Here is a 20,351-nt window from a genome sequence, read left to right as displayed (position 1 = left end):
GATATTGATCCCAAAAGCAGTGGGAGCCAATTCTGCTGATTTACAGACCCCAAATATCAGTGAGTAAATGTCTAGTTAGTGAGCGCACACCATACAGGAGTGGAGTGCTGAGGCTATTATTGTCCTGAATGAATGTAATGGAAACAAATAGGCAAACATCTTCTCAAATTTTGATGTGAATCATCCCAGTATCATAGAATTGTAGAATTGGAAGGCACCACAAGAGTCATCTGGTCCAACCCCTCAATACAGGAATCTCTGCTAAAGCATTCATGACAGATGGCCATCCATCCTCTGCTTAAAAACCTCCAAGGAAGAAGAGTTCACCACCTCCCGAGGGAGACTCTTCCACTGTTGAACAGCTCTTGCTGTCAGAAAGTTCTTCCTGATGTTTAGTCAGAATCTCATTTCTTGCAACTTGAAACCTTTGGTTCAGCTCCTACCCTCTACAGCAGGAGAAAACAAGCTTATTCCATCTTCCATGTGACATTCCTTGAGATATTTGAAGATGGCTGTCATATCTCCTGTCAGTCTCCTCTTTCCCAAACTAAACACACCCATCTCTCTCAACTGTTCCTCATAAGACTTGGTTTCCAGACCCTTAATCATCTTTCTTGGAACAATTTCAGCTCAGTCCCGTTGAATATTGGACAAACTGCTTCTGACACTATCTTTAAAAAAGAGAGAAGACTGTTTTGTGCTGCACCAAGTTCGTCTGTAGCGTATGTTATCACAGCAATACGGGAGAAGCTTCCAAGCTTCTTTCCCATGCCCCTCTGACTGCAGGAACCATGTGGAAGGGGCAGATAAGATCATTTCTGCTTGGGAAGTGTAGCCCTTTGTAGGGATCAAAGTTCTCGCCAGAAAAACAACAACATCAAATTATTCCTGCAACACATGTGGGATTGTCAGAGAATTCCAATGGAAATGGGAGTGGAAATTCCCAGTGTTTACTTATTCATCATGCATCTGGAACAGAAATCAATCCAGTGAATACAGTTGGTATTCATTGCTGTTTTCATTCCACAAATGATATATAATTGGTAATTCCCCTCCCCCCTAATTTGCATTGGGTTTCCTTTGCATTGAAAAGAATAGTGTGGAATATCCTAATAATAGCAACATTAATTGGTTTTCATTGGAATCCGAGCTGCAGCAGAATAGAAACTACACAACCAGCACTGACACCTACATCCAGATATTAGCAGGAGCAGGAAGGGGGTTTCCATTCTGTCAAGGCAGTGAAGAATTGGACCTATGGAAACTGCTGCCATACAATTTAATCTTTCCATATAAAGCAAGGCACAAATTGCTTTGCCAGCAATAAGGTCTATTTTTTTCACTTAACTATTGACATAGAAAGCTTAACAGAACATACTCTTTCCATACATTTTTAATGCTGCATTAAAATAAAGGTTTTTGTTTCCCTCTCAAAACAATGGTTTCTATATCTATGCAAATAGCAGTTATATTAGGATGGAAGACAGTCATTTTTATTCAAATTGGACTCAAGCATGGTATGTTTATGTTTGATCAAATGAAAATGAATGCATCTTGTGCCTTGGCTGCTTTAATCATAGTCCACTTTTGGCACTCACGTTGACATTTAGGTTTCATAATATTAAAGTAACACTTTCAGGAAATATTCCTAATTCCTGTGTTTGTATAAATTTTCTTATATTTTTAGTCACAAGTTTGGAAAAAAGGTAATCTATCTGAATTACCTGAGTGACCTGAGAGACCATCTTAAATACGACCAACTTAAGATCCCTCAAGAAGTTATTCGGTATGTAACACGTTCAAAACAGTCCTTAAGGTTCTTCTTTAAAAAGGGGGGGGGGGAAGAGGTCTTATATTAAATTGTTTTCCTTTTTCAGACAACTTCACTAAATTTCTGTCTGATTAAATGTTTGATATGCCTGATCTATTCTTGGCTACATGTTATCGTACAAAGTGCATTGTCACCAGTAATAACATCTAAGAAATGTTGAATGATTCACCACAGAGAAAGTAAATAGGTATCTGCAGGGGTTACACGTGGACCAGCCTTGTGAGTTATGCACCAGAATTTCATTTGGGCTGTATTTATTCTGCGTTGAAAAGGAAAAGGAAATTCTGCCCCCAGTAATCCAAACTGTGCACCGAGAAAAGCTGGTTTTTGCAACTTCTTCAAATTATGTGAACTTCTTCAAATTATGTGAACATTATGTGAAATGTGTTCCTCCTTTACTTATTTTACTTCATTATGATAACATATGAATGTAAGATGAGCCTGCTGGATCAGACCAATGGCCCATTTAGTCCAGCATCCTGTTCTTGCAGTGGCAGACCGGATGGATGCCTCTGGGGGGCCCACAAGCAGGGCATGAGCATGACAGTACTCTGCGCACCTGCAATCGCTAGCAACTGGTGCTCAGACTTATAATGGTTCTGACCCTGGAGGCAGAACATAGCCACCGTGGCTAGTAGCTGTGGACAGCCTTATCTTCCATTAGTTCAACACTGCACTGGGTGAAGAAATACTTTATTTTATCTGTCCTGAATCTTCCAGCCATCAGCTTCACAAGTTCTAATGCTAATGACTTTCCTCTAACCACTCTCACTATGCCATGCATAGTTTTATAAACTTCTATCCTGTCACCTCTGACTTGTCTTCTCTCTAAACTAAAAAGTCCAAAATGCAGCAACTTTTCCTTGTAGGGGAGTTGCAGAGCACACTAAACCCCTGCATTAAACCACTGGCAACCAGCTTCTTCTCTGACTTCTGGTTTTTCAGCAGGGATTGCTCATGCTTTCTAGCCTATCCAGCCATAAAGGCCAGAAGCTTCAATAGATTACCAGTGGAGTGTTCCAGCAATTCTCATGTCACCAGAACTCCCAGTTGCAGCCACTGTTATTTTCCTTAAAGTACTTTGAATCTCCAGATGAGGGAAGTAGCTATAAAATGCTTCATGACAGTATTTTACATGCTTTGGTTGACTGACAGAAGCTGGTGTTGCAGATCAGATCCGAAGAATCTTTATTTGCATCAGCCACTAGCCATAGCAATAAAACAAAACAAAATGTACTGGTGCTGCATCACTGTTATACAAATGGGTTTTGTACATCAGTACGTAAATATATAACAATTAAACGTTCATATATGCCTCCCTGCCTAATAAATAACCATGCAGTTAATGTACAGGAGGAGTTATACTTCCATCTTGTAAAAGTGACAGAATTACGATTTTAACTCAGAGCTGTTTTGCAAACAGAGGCTCCCAATCTGGTTCCCTAGCAAGCGTTGTGTCTATGTATGCTAAGTGTATTTGCAAATACAAGTATGCCTATGCATGCTTGTTGTTACGACTTTAAATATTCAAATGTATGTGTACAGTATCTTAGCTGTCCACTTAAACAATGGCGGTGTATGATATGGCCCTTTGGTCCAGCCTTGCACAGTGGTCCACCTTCCCAGGTTTTCTGCCCAGAAGCTGACTTCCCACAACTGAGGAAATGAGAGAGCCATGTGCAGTCCAGAGGTTCACTCTTCTTGATGTTCAAAAGTGTGAGGTGTATGAAGGGCATAAAGTCAGAGGAACAGAGTCAAAGAGTGCTAAGAATTGCAGTTGCAGCTGCCATGGTACTGCATTTGGAGGAGAGTTGGAATGTATTGATGTTAGAAGCCTCCAGTGCCGGGTTGCCAGAGTAGGCACCAGCGTTTTAGGGGCCCTGTGACAAAAAACCCAAAGAATACTGATTTGATATTGACAGAAAATTACAAAAATATATCAGGAGATAATTTGGCAGCCCCCCGCCCCAAGATTTTGTCTGCCTTGGGGCCTCCACAGGGTTTAATCCAGCACTAGAAGTCTCTGAACCAAGATGCACAAGCTGACTAGTTAAGCCTAGTTAAACAAAAGAATTTGCTCCTGCAAGATGTGATTATGGTGGACAACCAGGATGGCTTTTAAAGGGTGGGGGCTATCAGTGGCCTCTAATCCTTACCTCCAGGATCAATGGCAATATGCTTCTGAATATCAGTTCCTGAAGAGCACCAGCTGGTGGGTCACCCTGAGTGCAGGATGATGGAGGAGATGCGGCTTTTGTCTGATCTAGCAGGGCTCTTCTTAAATTCTTTCTCATCTTACTCTTGTGTAGCTTTAATGACAGAAAAGAGGGAGGGCAGGACACACACAGTTGCCATACAACCAGAGAAGCAGGACACTGTTGTGCTGTTGCATTCCTGGTGCTCTCTTTCTCATGATCTTAAAGGGCTAAGGGCATTTATTTATTTATTTATTTTTATTGACTCAGAATATTTATACAGTGGTGCCCCGCAAGACGAACGCCTCGCAAGACGGAAAACCCGCTAGACGAAAGGGTTTTCCGTTTTGGAGGCGCTTCGCAAAACGAATTTCCCTATGGGGTTGCTTCGCAAGACGAAAAAATCTTGCGTCCCCCCGTGGGGTTTTTTCACTTTTTTCGCCCTTTTCCTAAGCCGCTAAGCCGCTTATCAGCTGTTCCGCTGATAAGCCGCTTAACAGCTGATCGCTGAAAGCCGCTTGACAGCTGTAGCGCTAATCCGCTAAGCTGTCAATGGGCTTGCTTCGCAAGACGAAAAAACCGCTAGACGAAGAGAATCGCGGAACGGATTCTTTTCGTCTAGCGAGGCACCACTGTAGATCTTCCCCCCTTTAAAAGAGCTCAGGGCAATGGATGTCAAAATAAACAGGCAAAATACAACACCAGTATGGCTGCACTTTTGCATGCTTTAGGTGGTTAATCCCATCTAAGGTAGGGTTACCATACGTACAGAATTTCCCAGACATAACTGGGATTCGGCCATCAGAAACAGTGTCTGGGCAGGAATCTCTTCAATGTCCAGGAAAATCTGGACGTATGGCAACCCATGTCAGAAGTTTCATTTTTTTGTTGAGATTAAAATCAAAAAAAGCTCAACAACTTTGGTGTCCAGAGATTTTCACTTTTGAAATATGGCAGCCCTAATCTAAGGTGTGTCTCACAAATATTCCTTAAAATATGTTCTTTAAACAAAAAATAAAAACCCTAACCTGAAGATAAACAGCAATGTTAAGGTATTCCATATTGGTGCAATACAAAAGAATACCAAGTGATGTCAGCTATCGGATAAGATCAAGTGTACTCCAGCAAGTGCGGAATTGAGAATAGCAAGTGGTACATTTTGTTGATATTTTATGTTTTAATATTCTGTGAAGAGATTGCAGTCTGAAATTAAGATTTCAATGTGATTGAACTTCTAGAACTTGTTATACATCTTTGTAAGTTTTTCTTGAGAAACATGAATGATTCAAACATCATTCTTGAATATTAAGTGTACTTTTCTCCACTAGACATGATGAAAATCTTCGGACTAAACAAAAGAAAAAGCCACTTACTGCAGTGAAGATCCCTCCACCAAGACCCCCTCTTCCAACCCAGCAGTTTGGTGTCAGCCTCCAATAGTAAGCCACACAATTTCTTTCACATGTTGTTGGAAAAAAGGAGTTTTCTTTTTACTCAATCTGGATGAGTCGCCATGTGTTTCTTTGTTCTCTTTCTCAGTCTCTCTTCCTCACAATGCTTAAAACTCCTTCAGTTATGAGTGCCTACATTACAACAGAGAACTCAGAACATTCATGGTCTACGGTTTCTCAGAAACAGATTTATTTTTGAGACGTTAAAGAAAGGAAGGATAAGGAAGCCTGTTCTTAATTATTGTGAAATGACTACATACTGAATGAAATCATTCAGTAATCTGTAGAATACAATCTATAGGAATGAGAAATCCCGTGCATTTGTATGTGAGGCAAAATCATTTTTACACTAGTATATTTTGTTAATTATGTGTGGACCAACCCCAGCTGACTTTGGAACTGGTCTGGCCTAACTGGATTTCAGACTGTGTTTGGATTGGGTTCCTGGCTTTGATGCCACATTGCCAGATCCTGAAAGCATCCTTTCCACATGGACTTATCTGCTGAGGAACCTATCAAATTGAGTCATGCAACTAACTGGGTCTACTAGACCCAAAATTTGTAAACAACGCGGAACAAAGTCACTTCTGGGGCTCTGAAGGTTAAGCTTCATTATTTCAAGGTAGATCTGCCCCTGCCTTCCTTACACAGAACCAAATTTCTTTTTATTGTAAAGAACCAGAAAACAGATGCTGTTTTGCAGGTTTGGATCAGCCACAGAAATCCATCACTGATGAGGGGGCTTACCTCTGTCTTCATCTAGGACTGCCACACTGGATAAAAACCCCTTTCCTTCCTATTAATTCTTTTTTACCGCAAGGTGGTAGTAAAGATTTGCTTTCTTGGAAAGACGTTTATGGACCCCTGCGGAATACAAGATTAGTTAACTACAGAAATGTTCCTGGTATCTGGATACTACAGAAAGGATCAGGAACATCTCAGTGATGAGCTGGGTTACAGTTTGATTACTCATCGCTTGCTGAGTCACAGCTGAGCGTGTGAACAGACTCCATTGAGCAGCATGGTGCTTGGAAATGCTCTGAATTTTCATTCATTTGTAATTTATTTGAGATGGCTTATTCACACAGGACGCAATGCTGCAGTAATCAGCTGATTCAAATATGAGCTGTCCCTGTAAGAAAATGGTATGGAAACCCTGTGAGAAAACTTGTTCAGATTTGTTTTTCTTTCCTCCAACAGTCTCAAAGCTAAAAACAAAGGCGAATTAATCCCACCAGTAATGAAGCACACAGTGTCTTATCTAAAAAGGAAAGGTAAGGATTTACTTTGGTTTTAGACAAAAAAGATTTTGTGATAAATATCTGGGATGGGGAGGGAATTCCAGCAGTAAGTTTCCACGGTGAAAAGCAGCTGTAGGGATGGAGTGGATCAGACCACAGAGCCACATGGGTGAAATGAAAGAACCAAAAATGCATTCTGTTCTAAGCATCTAGCTTCACTGTTTCCTTGAATAAAGGCCCTATATTTACAGTGGTCTGAATATTTATACAACACAATTACCCACACACCATGCACTAGTGACTTTTTGCTTATAAGGTCAGGAAATGGCAAGTGAAGCTCTCTTCACATCCTGGGCTAAATTGTTCCATTGATTATTAAGTAGAACTTCCCATAAGAATCAATGAGGAACTCTGCTTCCAAAATAGAAATGTCTGTAGCCAACTCTCCCTTCCCTTCCCTTTGCATATGCTTTTAAATAAAAGAGTTACATACACATACCTGTCAGTTGGACTTAGGACTGTGGTTCCTGGCTACTCTGTTAATGCAGTATTGTAAAATATGTACAGTGGTACCTCGGGTTAAGAACTTAATTCGTTCCGGAGGTCTGTTCTTAACCTGAAACTGTTTTTAACATGAAGTACCACTTTAGCTAATGGCGCCTCCTGATGTTGCCGCGCCGCCAGAGCACAATTTCTGTTCTCATCCTGAAGCAAAGTTCTTAACCCGAGGTACTATTTCTGGGTTAGCAGAGTCTGTAACCTGAAATGTCTGTAACCTGAAGCATCTGTAACCCGAGGTACCACTGTATATGTGTTTTTCATGTGCATATTGCTGATTAAACACAGGAGCCATTCCCAAGTCGTTAGTTTCTGCTCATGTGCTATTAAGTAGCACACCCTTGCTTTCATTCTTCTCTTGGCCCTTGCATCCAAGCCACAAAATTTGTCTTAGAAAGGAGCAGGGACTACCACACCCACTGACCACCGCTGGTTATTTAGAAAGATGCTTGTATCCTCCTTGAGCCTTCCTTCTCAGAGCCAACACTGTCATTCTTTCTCTGCTACCCTTTCATACTTCTGAAAACCCTGCCTCCAGCATATCAGCAGTTTCAGTCAACCTTCTGCCAATCTCACGGAATCCTTCCATCCCTTTGCTATCAAGATGAAATCCCAGGGTGTAGTGGGAAGCTGCTTTACCACTCAATGCTTTGAGTATCCAAAATATCAACATTCATACCTGAATATTGGCAATCTCAGGCAAATTTTGTGAACGTTAGCATTCCCTGGTGTTTGTCTTCATTTGTTGGGACAGCCCTCCAAAGCTTATGTGGCTGTCAGTGTTCACTGATGCATCCTTTAAGTATTTGGACTGTCACAAATTTCATCTGGGGTTGTCAACATGCAAATGTCATTTGCTTGTTTTCAGACATCCACAGTGGTGATGTATTTCTTTATTTGGTGCATTTGTTAGCCGCTCAGCCAGCAAAGTCCTGTTATAGATACAACTCAGAACCGCTGTGTATACGCGGTGTATACTGTGTACGGTATTTGTATTTCACCTTTGAATGTGGGTTAAACTGACATACAGAAAAGCAGCAAAGGTGAAGCAGGTATTAGATTGCTCCCATTATGTTTCAGATACTTAATCATAGTGGTAAACATGGGCTTATTTTATTCTCACATCACTCCTTTTAAGTAGGTTAGGCAGAGAGAGAGAGAGAGAGAGAGAGAGAGAGAGAGAGAGAGAGAGAGAGAAGCAGAGAGGTCACCCAGTGAGCTTTTGGCCAGAGGGGAGATTCAAGCCTCATCCACTCTCATCCAAGTCCAGTCTTAGGGCAGGCTGGATTTGGATTGCATATACGTAAATATTTATTTTCCTTTCCTGTGTCAAGGATTGGGGGGGGGGGGGAGGTAAGCATTTGAAATTACATTCTTAAATGTACATTTTGAAAATTCCTTATTATCTTTGAATGTGTGAGAACTTATGCCAGTATTCTGTCCGTATCCAGAGCTGGAACTAGAACATGCAGTTGAGAGTAAATCACACTGAGCTCAACAGGATTTCAATGTTTGGGTGTGTTTGTGGGGTTTTTTGTTTTGTTTTCCCCCAGACTTCTTTATTGAAAGTTCAAAAAGTACATAATTATATGTGCACGAAACATGATGAGACAAAAAGAAATAGCACCCGGAGGAGGAGAAGGAGGAGGAGGGAAAATAAAGGGGGAACCCAAAACTGTATACTTTACAAAGTTGTTATTGTGCCTCACCAGATCTTAAGCTATTACAATATTTGTAAGAATGGATTCAAAATATCATTGAATTTGTCCATGGCAAGTCTGTGTTTATGTGCACGTTGTTCAAATGTTGTGAGTTTGTATAAGTCTTCAATCCAATCGTAGAAGGGAGCTGCATTTTTATTTTTCCAATTCATCAGTATCAGTCTTTTTGCTGTGGTAATTGCACAGAGAGTCCACTCGTATTGTCCTTTTGTAAGGTTCCATGTGGTGGAATATTCAAGAGGATATTTTGCTCTGTAAATGTAAGGTTGTTCCATACAGTTCTGTTGATAGTTTCAGCTACCTTGGGTTTGTTGGAATACATATAATGCTAAGGCAGAAGACTGAACTACCCAAGGCTATTCTGTATCTCTAGCCAGGAATTTGAACACAGACCTCTAAAATCCACACCCAGAAAAACTCGTGTTCAGATAACCAATCAACCATTTTGTATATTTATCTTCCAAAAAGACCAAGGGATATCCACTCACATCTCAGGCTGCCTGATTAATGCGATCTCTGATATGAATAATAGGTCAGACCATTATTTCATATTTCTGTGCTGTAGTTAAATGTTGCTCTGTCCTCAAGACTGGCAGGAAGGCTACCCGGCAAAGGTTTGGTGCTATGGCACTGCTAAAGTAAGAAAGATGTGAGTCTCAAACAACCGTTCCAGACAAGCACAGCTGCTGTCTGTAATTCAGATTAATGTCTTCAATTAAGGCTTGCTGCAAGTCACTTTAAACTAAAGCATACCGGGAAAAACAAAACAAAAACCCAGCCTGCTAAAAGGAAACATTTATTATGCAGCACTTTACACAAGGAGATCTTCAACAGACAAGAGCATTAACTGTTAAATAAACTCTCGTGAACCGAAGGACTGACTGCTTGAAAATCTATCCCAAGTGAAACTTGTCTAGGCTGTAGAAGATAAGGGCAAACTATTCTGCCCACAACAAAATTGGGAGAATGAGAATGAAAGTTGTCATTTGGGACAGCAAAAGAATAAGGCCACATTTTCCAGATAGTTGGGAAAGAAGAAAGCTTGGACCCAAGCAAGGAAATCTGAAAGAGAACTCATTTGTACAACAACAACAACAACAACAACAACAACAACACAAACTGTGTGTTGGTGACAAAATCACTTCCCATTTCTACTTTTTAAAAGATGCATGGTGGAGCTGCAATGTTGCTAAGCTCATGGTTCCAGTGCTGCACAGCTCACATGAATAGATGGATTGTGTGAGTGGCTTTTTCATGCAACTGAATCTTCTCATGCTCATCAGAATCAGTTCACAATCTTTTAAGGACCAGTGGAAATGCTCTTGTATTTATGGGTCAACTCAGATGCCCATTTAGAGTAGCCCAGTGAGCCAACTACGTGGAGACAACTCCCAGTCAGGGCCATCCCATCCATGAAGCAGACTGAGGCAGCTGTATCAGACTGCAACATTGAAGGGGTGCCTACGCAGGCATGCCCACTGCTGCCACTACCACAGAAGTGAGGAGAAACAGCTATGACAGCTTCTGGGTTGTGGCGAGACTTCAGCCCCACCCAATCAAACTGAAGCCTCCGTGTGATCTCATGGGGCTCTTGTGCGATCTTGCCAGGAGCGCTGGGTTCCACCCAATATTGTGGGTGCCTGGTGCGCACAAAGTCACGCACGCTGCACATGATGTCACACACTGGGAGGAGCCCTGGCGTGCCCTCCAAAAGGCCCAGAGGGGCCTGCTACAGCTGCCCTCCTCACAGTAGAGGGAGCCTGGTGCAGCCAGGGCAGGGCCCACTGGAGCCCATGTAGCTGAGGAATATTGAGGAGGCCTGGCCCCCTCGTTGAAAATTTTGTGGCTGCCTTGGCACCCACGGCCCTGCAGAGATGGTGCCAGTGGATCTCACTGGAACCTGGAAGTTGCAGTTGCACAACCCAGGTAAGCAAGGCTTTGGTGGGCAGCGCATGGCATGCCGATTCAACAATTCCCCAGCTAAATCTGACCCACTTGCAGGTTCATTTTAAGGTACTGGCATTATCCTATGAATACCCTAAAGTTTGGGGCAGCCTCTCTGAAGGACCATCTTCACCCTTATGACCCTGCCTTAATATTAGCATCTGAGACATTGCTTTTGTAGTCCACCATTGAGACCCTGATGTTGGGAAAGATGGAGGGCACAAGGAGAAGGGGACGACAGAGGATGAGATGGTTGGATGGTGTTCTTGAAGCTACCAGCATGGGTTTGATCAAACTGCGGGAGGCAGTGGAAGACAGGAGTGCCTGGTGTGCTCTGGTCCAGGGAGTCACGAAGAGTCGGACACGACTAAACGACTAAACAACAACAACAATTGAGAGCTGTCATATTAGTACCAGGGACGGTGCCTTTTCTGTGACAACCCCACATTTGCAGAACACAGGCGCCACCACACCGGAAATAGGTTTGATCCTGTATATTTGGCCTTTAGGAAAGCTTTAAAGAGTTCTTTCATCCAGCTGAGTAATTTTATGATGCTGTGTTTTAACAAATGTTTTATCTCTTGCTGCCATCTTTTAACATCATTTTAACTGTTAGAATTCAGAATTTTAGGGTATCGTTGCTATGTGATTATGTTGCAAACTTTCTTGGGAGGGTACATATCCAAAAAACCAGGTCATAATAAATAAACCTGACCCTTCCTGACAGCAGTGTGTACCTAAGCAGAGCAACTGAAAAATACACTCCTGTACTGACGTGAACCACCACCAGGGTGCAGCTCCTGTGTCTGTGAGCATACTTAGTCAGACATCCCTTTCTCTTTGCACTGGAGACTTAGAGATCCGAACCAGCACAAAGATGTTTGTGAACAGCAATTTTATGAGGAATCCTATTAATGCTTCCCCACCTCCACCTCCTTACAGGACTCAAAGCAGAAGGACTGTTTAGACGGTCAGCTAGCATACAAAGTATTAAGGAGATTCAGAAACTTTATAATCAGGGTAAGTTTTCATCTGCTATAATCAAAAGATAATAATGATTTTTAAAATATTGTTTATTTTGGTGAGCATGGATTCCTTATTACTCTATTGGTTAATGATAAGCTGATTTGTAACCTGAAATGTCATGTTGTGTAAGGCTGTCTTCAGTGAGTAGTTGATTAATCATCTGCCTTTTAATTGATGACATTTAAATAGATGTGCATATTACCAGATATGGATTCCTTTGGGGAAATTGAAAGAAATTTGAGATTGTGTTTGTATAGTAAATGATAAAGTAATGATAAATTATAGCTCATTGTTATGAGTAAAGGCTACCCTTAATTATGTTTCCCATTCGCTATTACACTAACCTACCAGAACCACGGACGCGGGTGGCGCTGTGGGTAAAACCTCAGAGCCTAGGACTTGCTGATCGCATGGTCGGCGGTTCAAATCCCCACGGCGGGGTGAGCTCCCGTCGTTCGGTCCCAGCTCCTGCCCACCTAGCAGTTCGAAAGCACCCTTAAGTGCAAGTAGATAAATAGGTACCACTTTATAGCGGGAAGGTAAACGGCGTTTCTGTGTGCTGCGCTGGTGCTGGCTCGCCAGAGCAGCTTCGTCACGCTGGCCACGTGACCCGGAAGTGTCTTCGGACGGCGCTGGCTCATGGCCTCTTGAGCGAGATGAGCACGCAACCCTAGAGTCGGACACGACTGGCCCGTACGGGCAGGGGTACCTTTACCTTCACCTTTTACCAGAACCATAATAATAAACAACTAATAGATAAACTAGCAGGATCTTAATTTTTAGCCTTACCGATTGAAATTGGTCCATGCTAGTTAATCAACTGAAACTTTTAGCCAAGCTCAAAAGAATTACAATGGGTGTACTCAGTTGGATTTAGGCAGCCTCTTGCTAGGGCACAAGATTTGCATCCATGAAGTCCCTAGAATCGTCACTTAAGAGGATCCCTTACTTCACCGACTAGCTAATTCGAAATGTTTGACTGCAACAGTGAGCATGGCCAATGGTCAGGGATGATGGCAGTTGTAGCCCAACAAGATGCTGGCTAGCCCTGGAGTAGACAGTACTGTTCTGGATGAATCAGTTGTCTGACTATAAGGCAGTTCTCTATCTTGACTGACTCCGCCTTTGAATGGCAAAGTTACATTCCATATCACAAGCCCATTTGAAGGTCCTCTATGTTTCTTAAGTGCATGAGGGCTGCTTTTGCATAAACACAAATCAAAAGACTCTTTGGGAATTGGGAAGAGCTGTTCTGTGGGTCCAGGCTATAGCTGACAAATCTACTGGTTGAAGTAAGGGCAATATGTCATCCTAACATTAAGATAGGCAGCAACAACCTGTGAAATAACAGTAGGCATTTGAAATGTTTTGAATACTGAATAATTACCTGATGTCATGAAAGGGGTGAAATCAATTGGTTGGAGACTTACAGCGCCTATTGTGGCCGCAGAGACCAGTACAGGAGAGACATGTTTTATTGCAGCTGGTTTCTTCTCTCTGCATTCCTCCCAGCGATCATTCTTCCTCTGGTCACACATCACAGTCTTCAGGGGCTGTGATCCTCTGCAAGAAATTCCCACCGTGCAGGGTTAATGTTGCCAGCCTTCATTTTATGTTTGCAGACATCTTCATAATGCAGTGTTGGTCTGCCTACAGGCCGTAAACAGGTTGTAAAACTATATTGCTAATTTGGCTTTTTTTTTAACATAGGAAAATCTGTTAATTTCGATGATTATGGAGATATCCATATTCCTGCTGTCATACTTAAGACTTTACTCAGGGAACTCCCAGAGCCTTTACTGACCTTTGAACCCTATGATCAAATCATTGGAATTACTAGTGAGTAAATAATAATAATAATAATAATAATAATAATAATAATAATAATAATACAGTAGTACCTCGGGTTAAGTACTTAATTCGTTCCGGAGGTCCATACTTAACCTGAAACTGTTCTTAACCTGAAGCACCACTTTAGCTAATGGGGCCTCCCATTGCTGCCGTGCCGCCGGAGCACGATTTCTGTTCTCATCCTGAAGCAAAGTTCTTAACCTGAAGCACTATTTCTGGGTTAGCGGAGTATGTAACCTGAAGCGTATGTAACCTGAAGCATATGTAACCCAAGGTACCACTGTAATAATAATAATAATAATAATAATAATAATAATAATAATAATATAAATAAATAAATAAATAAATAAATGAATAATGTGGTTCTGATTTATCTGTGATTTCTGCCGTCCAAAAAACACTGCCAGAACTGAGCACTTGCAAGTCCCATGGATTTCTGTGGAAGAGTTGACATGCGATGCAGTATTCACATCTGTCTGCATGAACCATGAGAGTTAGACACATGCTTTTCTTTTACAGACACCTAGAATTTTCAAGACTTTGCAGGCCTACAAGTGAAATCAAAGTTCCCATTGGAGGGGTTCACATATTTTGGTTGGGCTTTATAGTCAGCCCTGATCCTCCCTCAAGTGTTGCGGAACTTGATACCGGGAAGGAGTCAACCATTTCACACGGGACTGTGCAGACACTGAGAAGAAGCAAGAATATTTTGCTGTTTCCAGTGCTGGATTTAGAGCAGTGCAAATGCTTTTCCTGCACAGGGCACCAAGCCAAGGGGGCACAAAATGGAGAAGAGACATTTGGGGACACCAAATTTTGGCCTCACAAAGGGCGCCATATTACAAAAGATTACCAAACTCTATCCCTGCTGTTTCGAAGTGTCTGCAAAGGGTGGTACAAAATTAGAAGCTGATCCTTCCTTGGTGCCAAGTGCTCTGCATCTGCCAAATGATTAGGGGAAAGAATGTCATATGTCACTCTTGCTTGGCATGAAGTGAACCTGTGGCTCTTCTGCATTGTGTGGAGAAGTAGGGTGAGGGGTGTGTTGGGTTGCAGCTTGTGTTTGTGTGTGTTTTGGTAAGATCACATTAGAAGTCAGGTTCCCACTAGCTAATGGATAAGTGGTGCAGTCTTGTTTAGATTGAATTTGGATATGGAAGAGATTTGGGTTTGGACAAAGGGTTCCCAGGCAGTTTCATTAGAGGGTGTAAACTGGAACTGCAAGTGCATTTTGTCCTCCTTTATTAGCCTGTACCAGACAAAAGCCTTGACAGATAAGATCATTCGGGATCAAACAAAGACATACTGTTCCTCTCTGGCAATGCACCTCTTTGACTCTTTATCAACATTAGTTATAATAAATTCTGTGTTCTTGCAGGTGTAGAAAGTAGCTTACGGGTGATGAACTGCAGAGAAATTGTACATGGACTTCCTGAGCAAAATTATGCTGTTCTGAAGTTTCTTATATGCTTTCTCCATATGGTGAGTAGGAATTAAATCCTCATGATTGCTGCTGTTTAATTCTGAAGCTGTTGTGCAACAACTGGTTTTAATTCTAAAAATTGCAAGGAGGCTGTGAAACATTAATTGCCAAAACAGCAGTTACAAACTGCTGCTGTCTCCAGTAATAATAAAAGTCAGAGCAGACTAATGACCCCAATGATAACTTTAGTATAAACCCCTTTCATAAATAACCCATAGTGCCATGTAAATCCAAATAAAATCAAATAATCCACTGAACCGCTTAAAAGAAGCATTTACAAGCCTCTCTTATTTACTTCTTAAAGCTTTCCCTTGATTTGTAGGCTAGATCCTTAAATGTGTGAACATAAATATTACTTTTTTCCACTGTGAAAACAAAACTATAAAGTCTGTCAAAGGATGCTGCAGCCTAAATTATACAATGCAAAGTATGGCCAGGTGTACCTTGCCTTGCCTTAACTTACTCTCTACTGTTAAGTATGTTCAGAAGATCTGGACTGAGATCTGGAATGCATGTTAAAGTTGCTGCAAGGGTGCCACAAGGAAAAGTGTCTCTGTGGCAAGATATTTCCTCCTAAAAGCTTAGCTCCAGGTTGCAAAAGGGGTGTGCTGTCTTCCCATAGGACAGTGGCCAACTGCACAACAAGTCACTTGCTAGTGGTGGGTGGAGAACTAGCTCACTGTGTGGCTATCATTTTCAGCAACCTCCTTGTGACCACTATAACCTGTATTTAATCCAGCTTCAAAGCCATATCTAGCCAAATAACAAAATAACAGCAGTCTGGAGACCTGCAACCATCCAATTTCCAGTGGCACCTATTGAAGTATGTGTGCTTTACTTTTAAATCTGCTGCACTCTGACCACTTTTTCCAGTGTGGGAAGTCTTTTCACATACAAAAAAGAATGACATCCACACGTTGATCATAGCAAGGGACAGTTTTGCTGCAAATACACATGGCTGTGAAGCTCCAGTTCGTCACAGCTGCCCAGAGCATGCACACCATTTCTATACACATTTATTCAGCTGCATGTGATATAATATTAACATCGCTTTGAGGGGTTTGTCTCTCTGTTGTTAATGGGGGGAAGCTAATAAGCTAGAGCACAGTCTATCTGGAATCTCTAATGTGCAGTCCTCACTGAGAAGAGCCACCATTCATTTCAAGTGAGAGCTGCTCCAGAAAACATATTGGTGCCCCATAGATCAAAAATATCCATCACTCACTCTGTTGCCTGTAATGATAAGTGAAACCTGCCTCCTAAGGCAGTTGTCTTGCTGGCATTCACAGTTCCTTCATTGAACGCCAGCCCAAATTCTGTAATGGCCTCTGCTTTTGTTGAGCCCAGAGAGGCTGCAGCTTTTTAAAAAGCAGAAGTGCCTGGACCATGTTGCAGGTGGGTTACCACTAATAATAATTTTATTATTTATATCTTGCCCATCTGGCTGGGTTTCCCCAGCCACTCTGGGTGGCTCACAACATATATAAAACATATATAAAACTAGACTAAGTGGCCCCTGTGACGCAGCAAGGTGATTCTTTCATTCTGCCTCAGTTTCCCTTATAATAGAGCCACTTCTGCTTACACAGTACTACAGAATGCATCAGATACCTTCATCTGTCGTTGCTTAATATAATCTCCAGAAGCTATTATGAAAATCCTCACCTCATTTCCTATTATTTTAGCTACAAATATCTCTCCTCAGCATTATGGATCTAAGTGACTTTTTGTTCCAGTAATAGACATGCCGTTTCAACACACTTCTCAACGCTCAAGGTGTTAATGAGGTGTGCAAAAGTACTCTGTGATGTCTCTGGTAATTGGATAACAGAACATAGAATTATTTTTGAGTGTCCCTTATTATGTAAAGTGCAGACTTGAGTTGATTTTGGTGCTCAGATCTGCAGTTTTTGCTGATCCTTGTTTTTTCATCTTCACTGTCTGAGGGAACACTTTACATTTGGAAAGGTCAAGGTAGTGTGAACATCCTGGGAGGGCAGCTGAAGTTTTCCAGTTGACATAAACAACAGGCAGCTTTGTGCAGTTCAGCTTGTGGCCAGCAACATCGGTGGTCAATAAAGTTAGACATTTCAAGCCAAAGGATGGGTATGGACGCCATCACACCAGCACCGGGGGCATTATTGCTTAAGCAGGGCTCTTGGGGAAGTCTGAGGCAGGCAAAAGGGACGCTGTGAAGGTGCTCACGTGGGAAGGCTTGAGAGAGAGGGAGCCTCTCTTGCACAGCTGTTTGAAATGAAAAGCTGCAAGTCCCCAGCAGTGGACTCAGGTGATGAGCGCAGAATGTTCCTGATATATATGATGGAAACATTGGACACCGTCTCAGTTCAGAAAAGGATTTCGCCTACTTAGGAGTGTCTCTTGCTCCAAAGACAACTCCCATCCCACAAGTCCTAGAGCCTACTAATAAATCTCATTCTTACCTCTGTGAGCATGGCTACAAATGAGATCGATACAAGCACATCTGGCTTGTAATGAATATATTTTATTGGCAGGCACACTGAAAAGTAAACATCCACTACCACCACAATTTACTAAATTTTTAACAGACAACATAAAAGTATAACCAGCATAGAAGCATAGAATGGTAGAGTTGGACGCTACCACGAAAGTCATCTAGTCCAGCCCTCTGCAGTGCAGGAATCTTCTTGCTCAGCCCATGATCCTGAGATTAAGAATCTTAAAGTCTACTGACTGAGCTATCCCAGGGACTCCCATCCCTGGGAATCGCCACTGCAGACTACCTGAATAAAGCTAGCAGGCCACTCGTGGTCTGTGGACCCCCACTTTGAGAACCTCTGAGATAGGAGAAAGCTGAGGGCCTGGCTCTGGCCACCATCCCTGGCCCCCAAGGAGGAGAAGGAATGAGGCAGCTTGATGCTTCTGAAGGAGCCCTCCCCTGGTGTCTTACATAACACCACATGTCTCTTCGTCTCGAGACCCCAAAGAGCTCCTTGGCATTTCAGCAACTTACTCCCTTGTGAATATGGATTCTGCTTGCTGTACACACCCCTGGACCTGGCTCACGTAGGCCGACCCTGCTCTCTATCCCCATAGTGTAAGGAACCATTTGGGCTCCATGAGCCAACCTTCTCAGGACTGGCCTTGGGCAGGTGGGCAGGGCTGGAATTGGGTTTGGCTTAATCTGCGGAGTTCGTATCCTGGCTGTGGTGCTTTGGGTTTCCAAATTTCAGCAGCATCCCGGGCAACACCAAAATTCAGTGCCCCCCCCGCCTTCCATTGTTTGTCATTGTTGTGGTGCTCCCTGCAGTGCCCTCATGGGCAGGCAAACCGGTCAAACTCCCCTAACTCCATCTCTACTTTGCTGTTCAGAGTTGGAATCAGAGTTACGTATACCAACTCCACTGTGCCTGCTAGTAAACAAATGCTGCATCAATTGTTTATCTTATTTTATTGCAAGCCAGTTCAGAGGCTGGACAGACTTCTTGGCAGGGATGCAGAGTGTAGAATGAAATCTTTAAACTGGAGGCAGCTGTGCCTCCAGTTCTGAATAGTTAGCAGTTTGGTCCTCTGTGTGTTTTGTGCTTAATGATCTGCATGTGTTGCCTCTTTCCAGGTGTCACAGGAAAGCATTTTCAACAAAATGACTGGTTCCAACCTGGCTTGCGTCTTCGGCCTGAATTTAATCTGGTCACCCAAAGGCACTCCTTCTTTCAGTACTCTGGTACCGATAAATATTTTCATTGGGTTACTGATAGATTTCTACCCCACAATCTTCAGTTCTCGAAGTGTACCTGGTGAGCAGTTACCTTGAAAACACATACAGTACGGGGATGCCCGCCTAGGAAGGACACTCATTATTCTGCGCTAGACTCCATTGAATCTATTTTCAGTGCATACAAAAATGAATTGCTTCACATGAAGAAGCCTTATACAAAATAGGCTTATTCCTACTGGCAACTCCAGGTGCCAGGTGTGTGTGTCTTCCAAATCTGCTACCTCTGTTCCCTTGGTTGATGCCAGAGATTGGATCCGGGACCACTAACATACAAGACAGGGCACTTTTCCACTGAGCTGTACTCCCAAATTTCTCTTAAATTTTTAAAACACATGACTGTGTAACATCTACAAAGCTATCAGTACAAAAAAATCTTAGAAAGTAATTTTGAGGAAGCAAGGTGTAACAGTTGATTTAGATTTCATTCCTTTAGTAATGTCTGCCTTTTAAAGCATTTAAGTTACAGTCTTAAATTACTTATACTGTAGCCCACCTGTGATCTTTGGATGAAGGACATTATATAAATTTAATAAGTAATATTTTTTGCTATGTTTTCTCAGAAACACTTTATACATTTATGAATTCAATGCTGTATAAACTGTGTATATATGGATTTTTGTAGAGTAAGTGTTTATTGTATGTGAAATCCCTCCTCCAGGGGTTCATGGGTTGATAGAGGGGAGTCACGTGAGTCCTCCTCTAGAAAGATGGATTTGCTCTAAATCTAAATTCAGTTGATCTCTCATCATGTGGCTCAGAAACTGATGGCTGACAGCCTACTGAATGGTGCCTAGCAACAAGTACATACTGCTATTTTAGCTGCCACTAGATAATTATAAATGTATCCTGGCACCCTCATTGTTTACCATATTTATAAATGACCTAGAGCCACTTGGCCACCCGCCCAAACTTGGGGTCAGGAGGACTCCATTATTATTGTATGCTGACAACGCAGCCATTCTCTCATGTTCCAGACCAGGTCTAAATTATCAGCTAAAGAGGTTCATGCCTTATTGTGTACAGAATGGCCTAAAAATTACCTTTGGGAAATCTAAAATTTGGGTTTTTGAAAAGAATCTTTCCCACTGCAAATGGTCACTAGATGAGCACGCCCTCAATCAGATTAGAAGCGTCCAATACCTGGGGCTGACATTCCATCACATAACGAGATGGATCACCCATAGAGCTGCTGCCCTCCAGAAAGCACAAGTTAGTCAATCGGCCACTTTACTAAAGGGGGCCAGTATATTCCACCTGCCATCAAAATATTCAGGACAGCTGCCAAATTACGAT

General features: G+C 42.2%; 1 protein-coding gene across 4 annotated transcripts in view; it reads left to right on the top strand.

Annotated features, from left to right (window-relative positions):
- The window catches only part of ARHGAP8 (Rho GTPase activating protein 8), a 40,047-nt gene extending 20,107 nt beyond the window's left edge, over window positions 1–19,940 (top strand). For 3 of the 4 annotated variants that reach the window (XM_053387621.1, XM_053387623.1, XM_053387622.1), the window contains exons 7-13: window positions 1,688–1,786; window positions 5,355–5,465; window positions 6,678–6,751; window positions 11,884–11,961; window positions 13,678–13,806; window positions 15,197–15,300; window positions 18,897–19,940. In XM_053387621.1, the coding sequence (XP_053243596.1) occupies window positions 1,688–1,786; window positions 5,355–5,465; window positions 6,678–6,751; window positions 11,884–11,961; window positions 13,678–13,806; window positions 15,197–15,300; window positions 18,897–19,094 (793 nt within the window). In that variant the 3' untranslated portion in view covers window positions 19,095–19,940. The remainder of the gene's footprint in view (window positions 1–1,687; window positions 1,787–5,354; window positions 5,466–6,677; window positions 6,752–11,883; window positions 11,962–13,677; window positions 13,807–15,196; window positions 15,301–18,896) is intronic. The other variant, XM_053387624.1, reaches the window with a different exon arrangement.
- The last annotated feature ends 411 nt before the right edge of the window (window positions 19,941–20,351 follow it).

Source organism: Podarcis raffonei, chromosome 5 (assembly GCF_027172205.1).
Source record: "Podarcis raffonei isolate rPodRaf1 chromosome 5, rPodRaf1.pri, whole genome shotgun sequence".
Classification (NCBI taxonomy): domain Eukaryota; kingdom Metazoa; phylum Chordata; class Lepidosauria; order Squamata; family Lacertidae; genus Podarcis; species Podarcis raffonei.
Note: the sequence above shows the minus strand (reverse complement) of the source record. Positions and strands in the feature narration are given on the sequence as shown.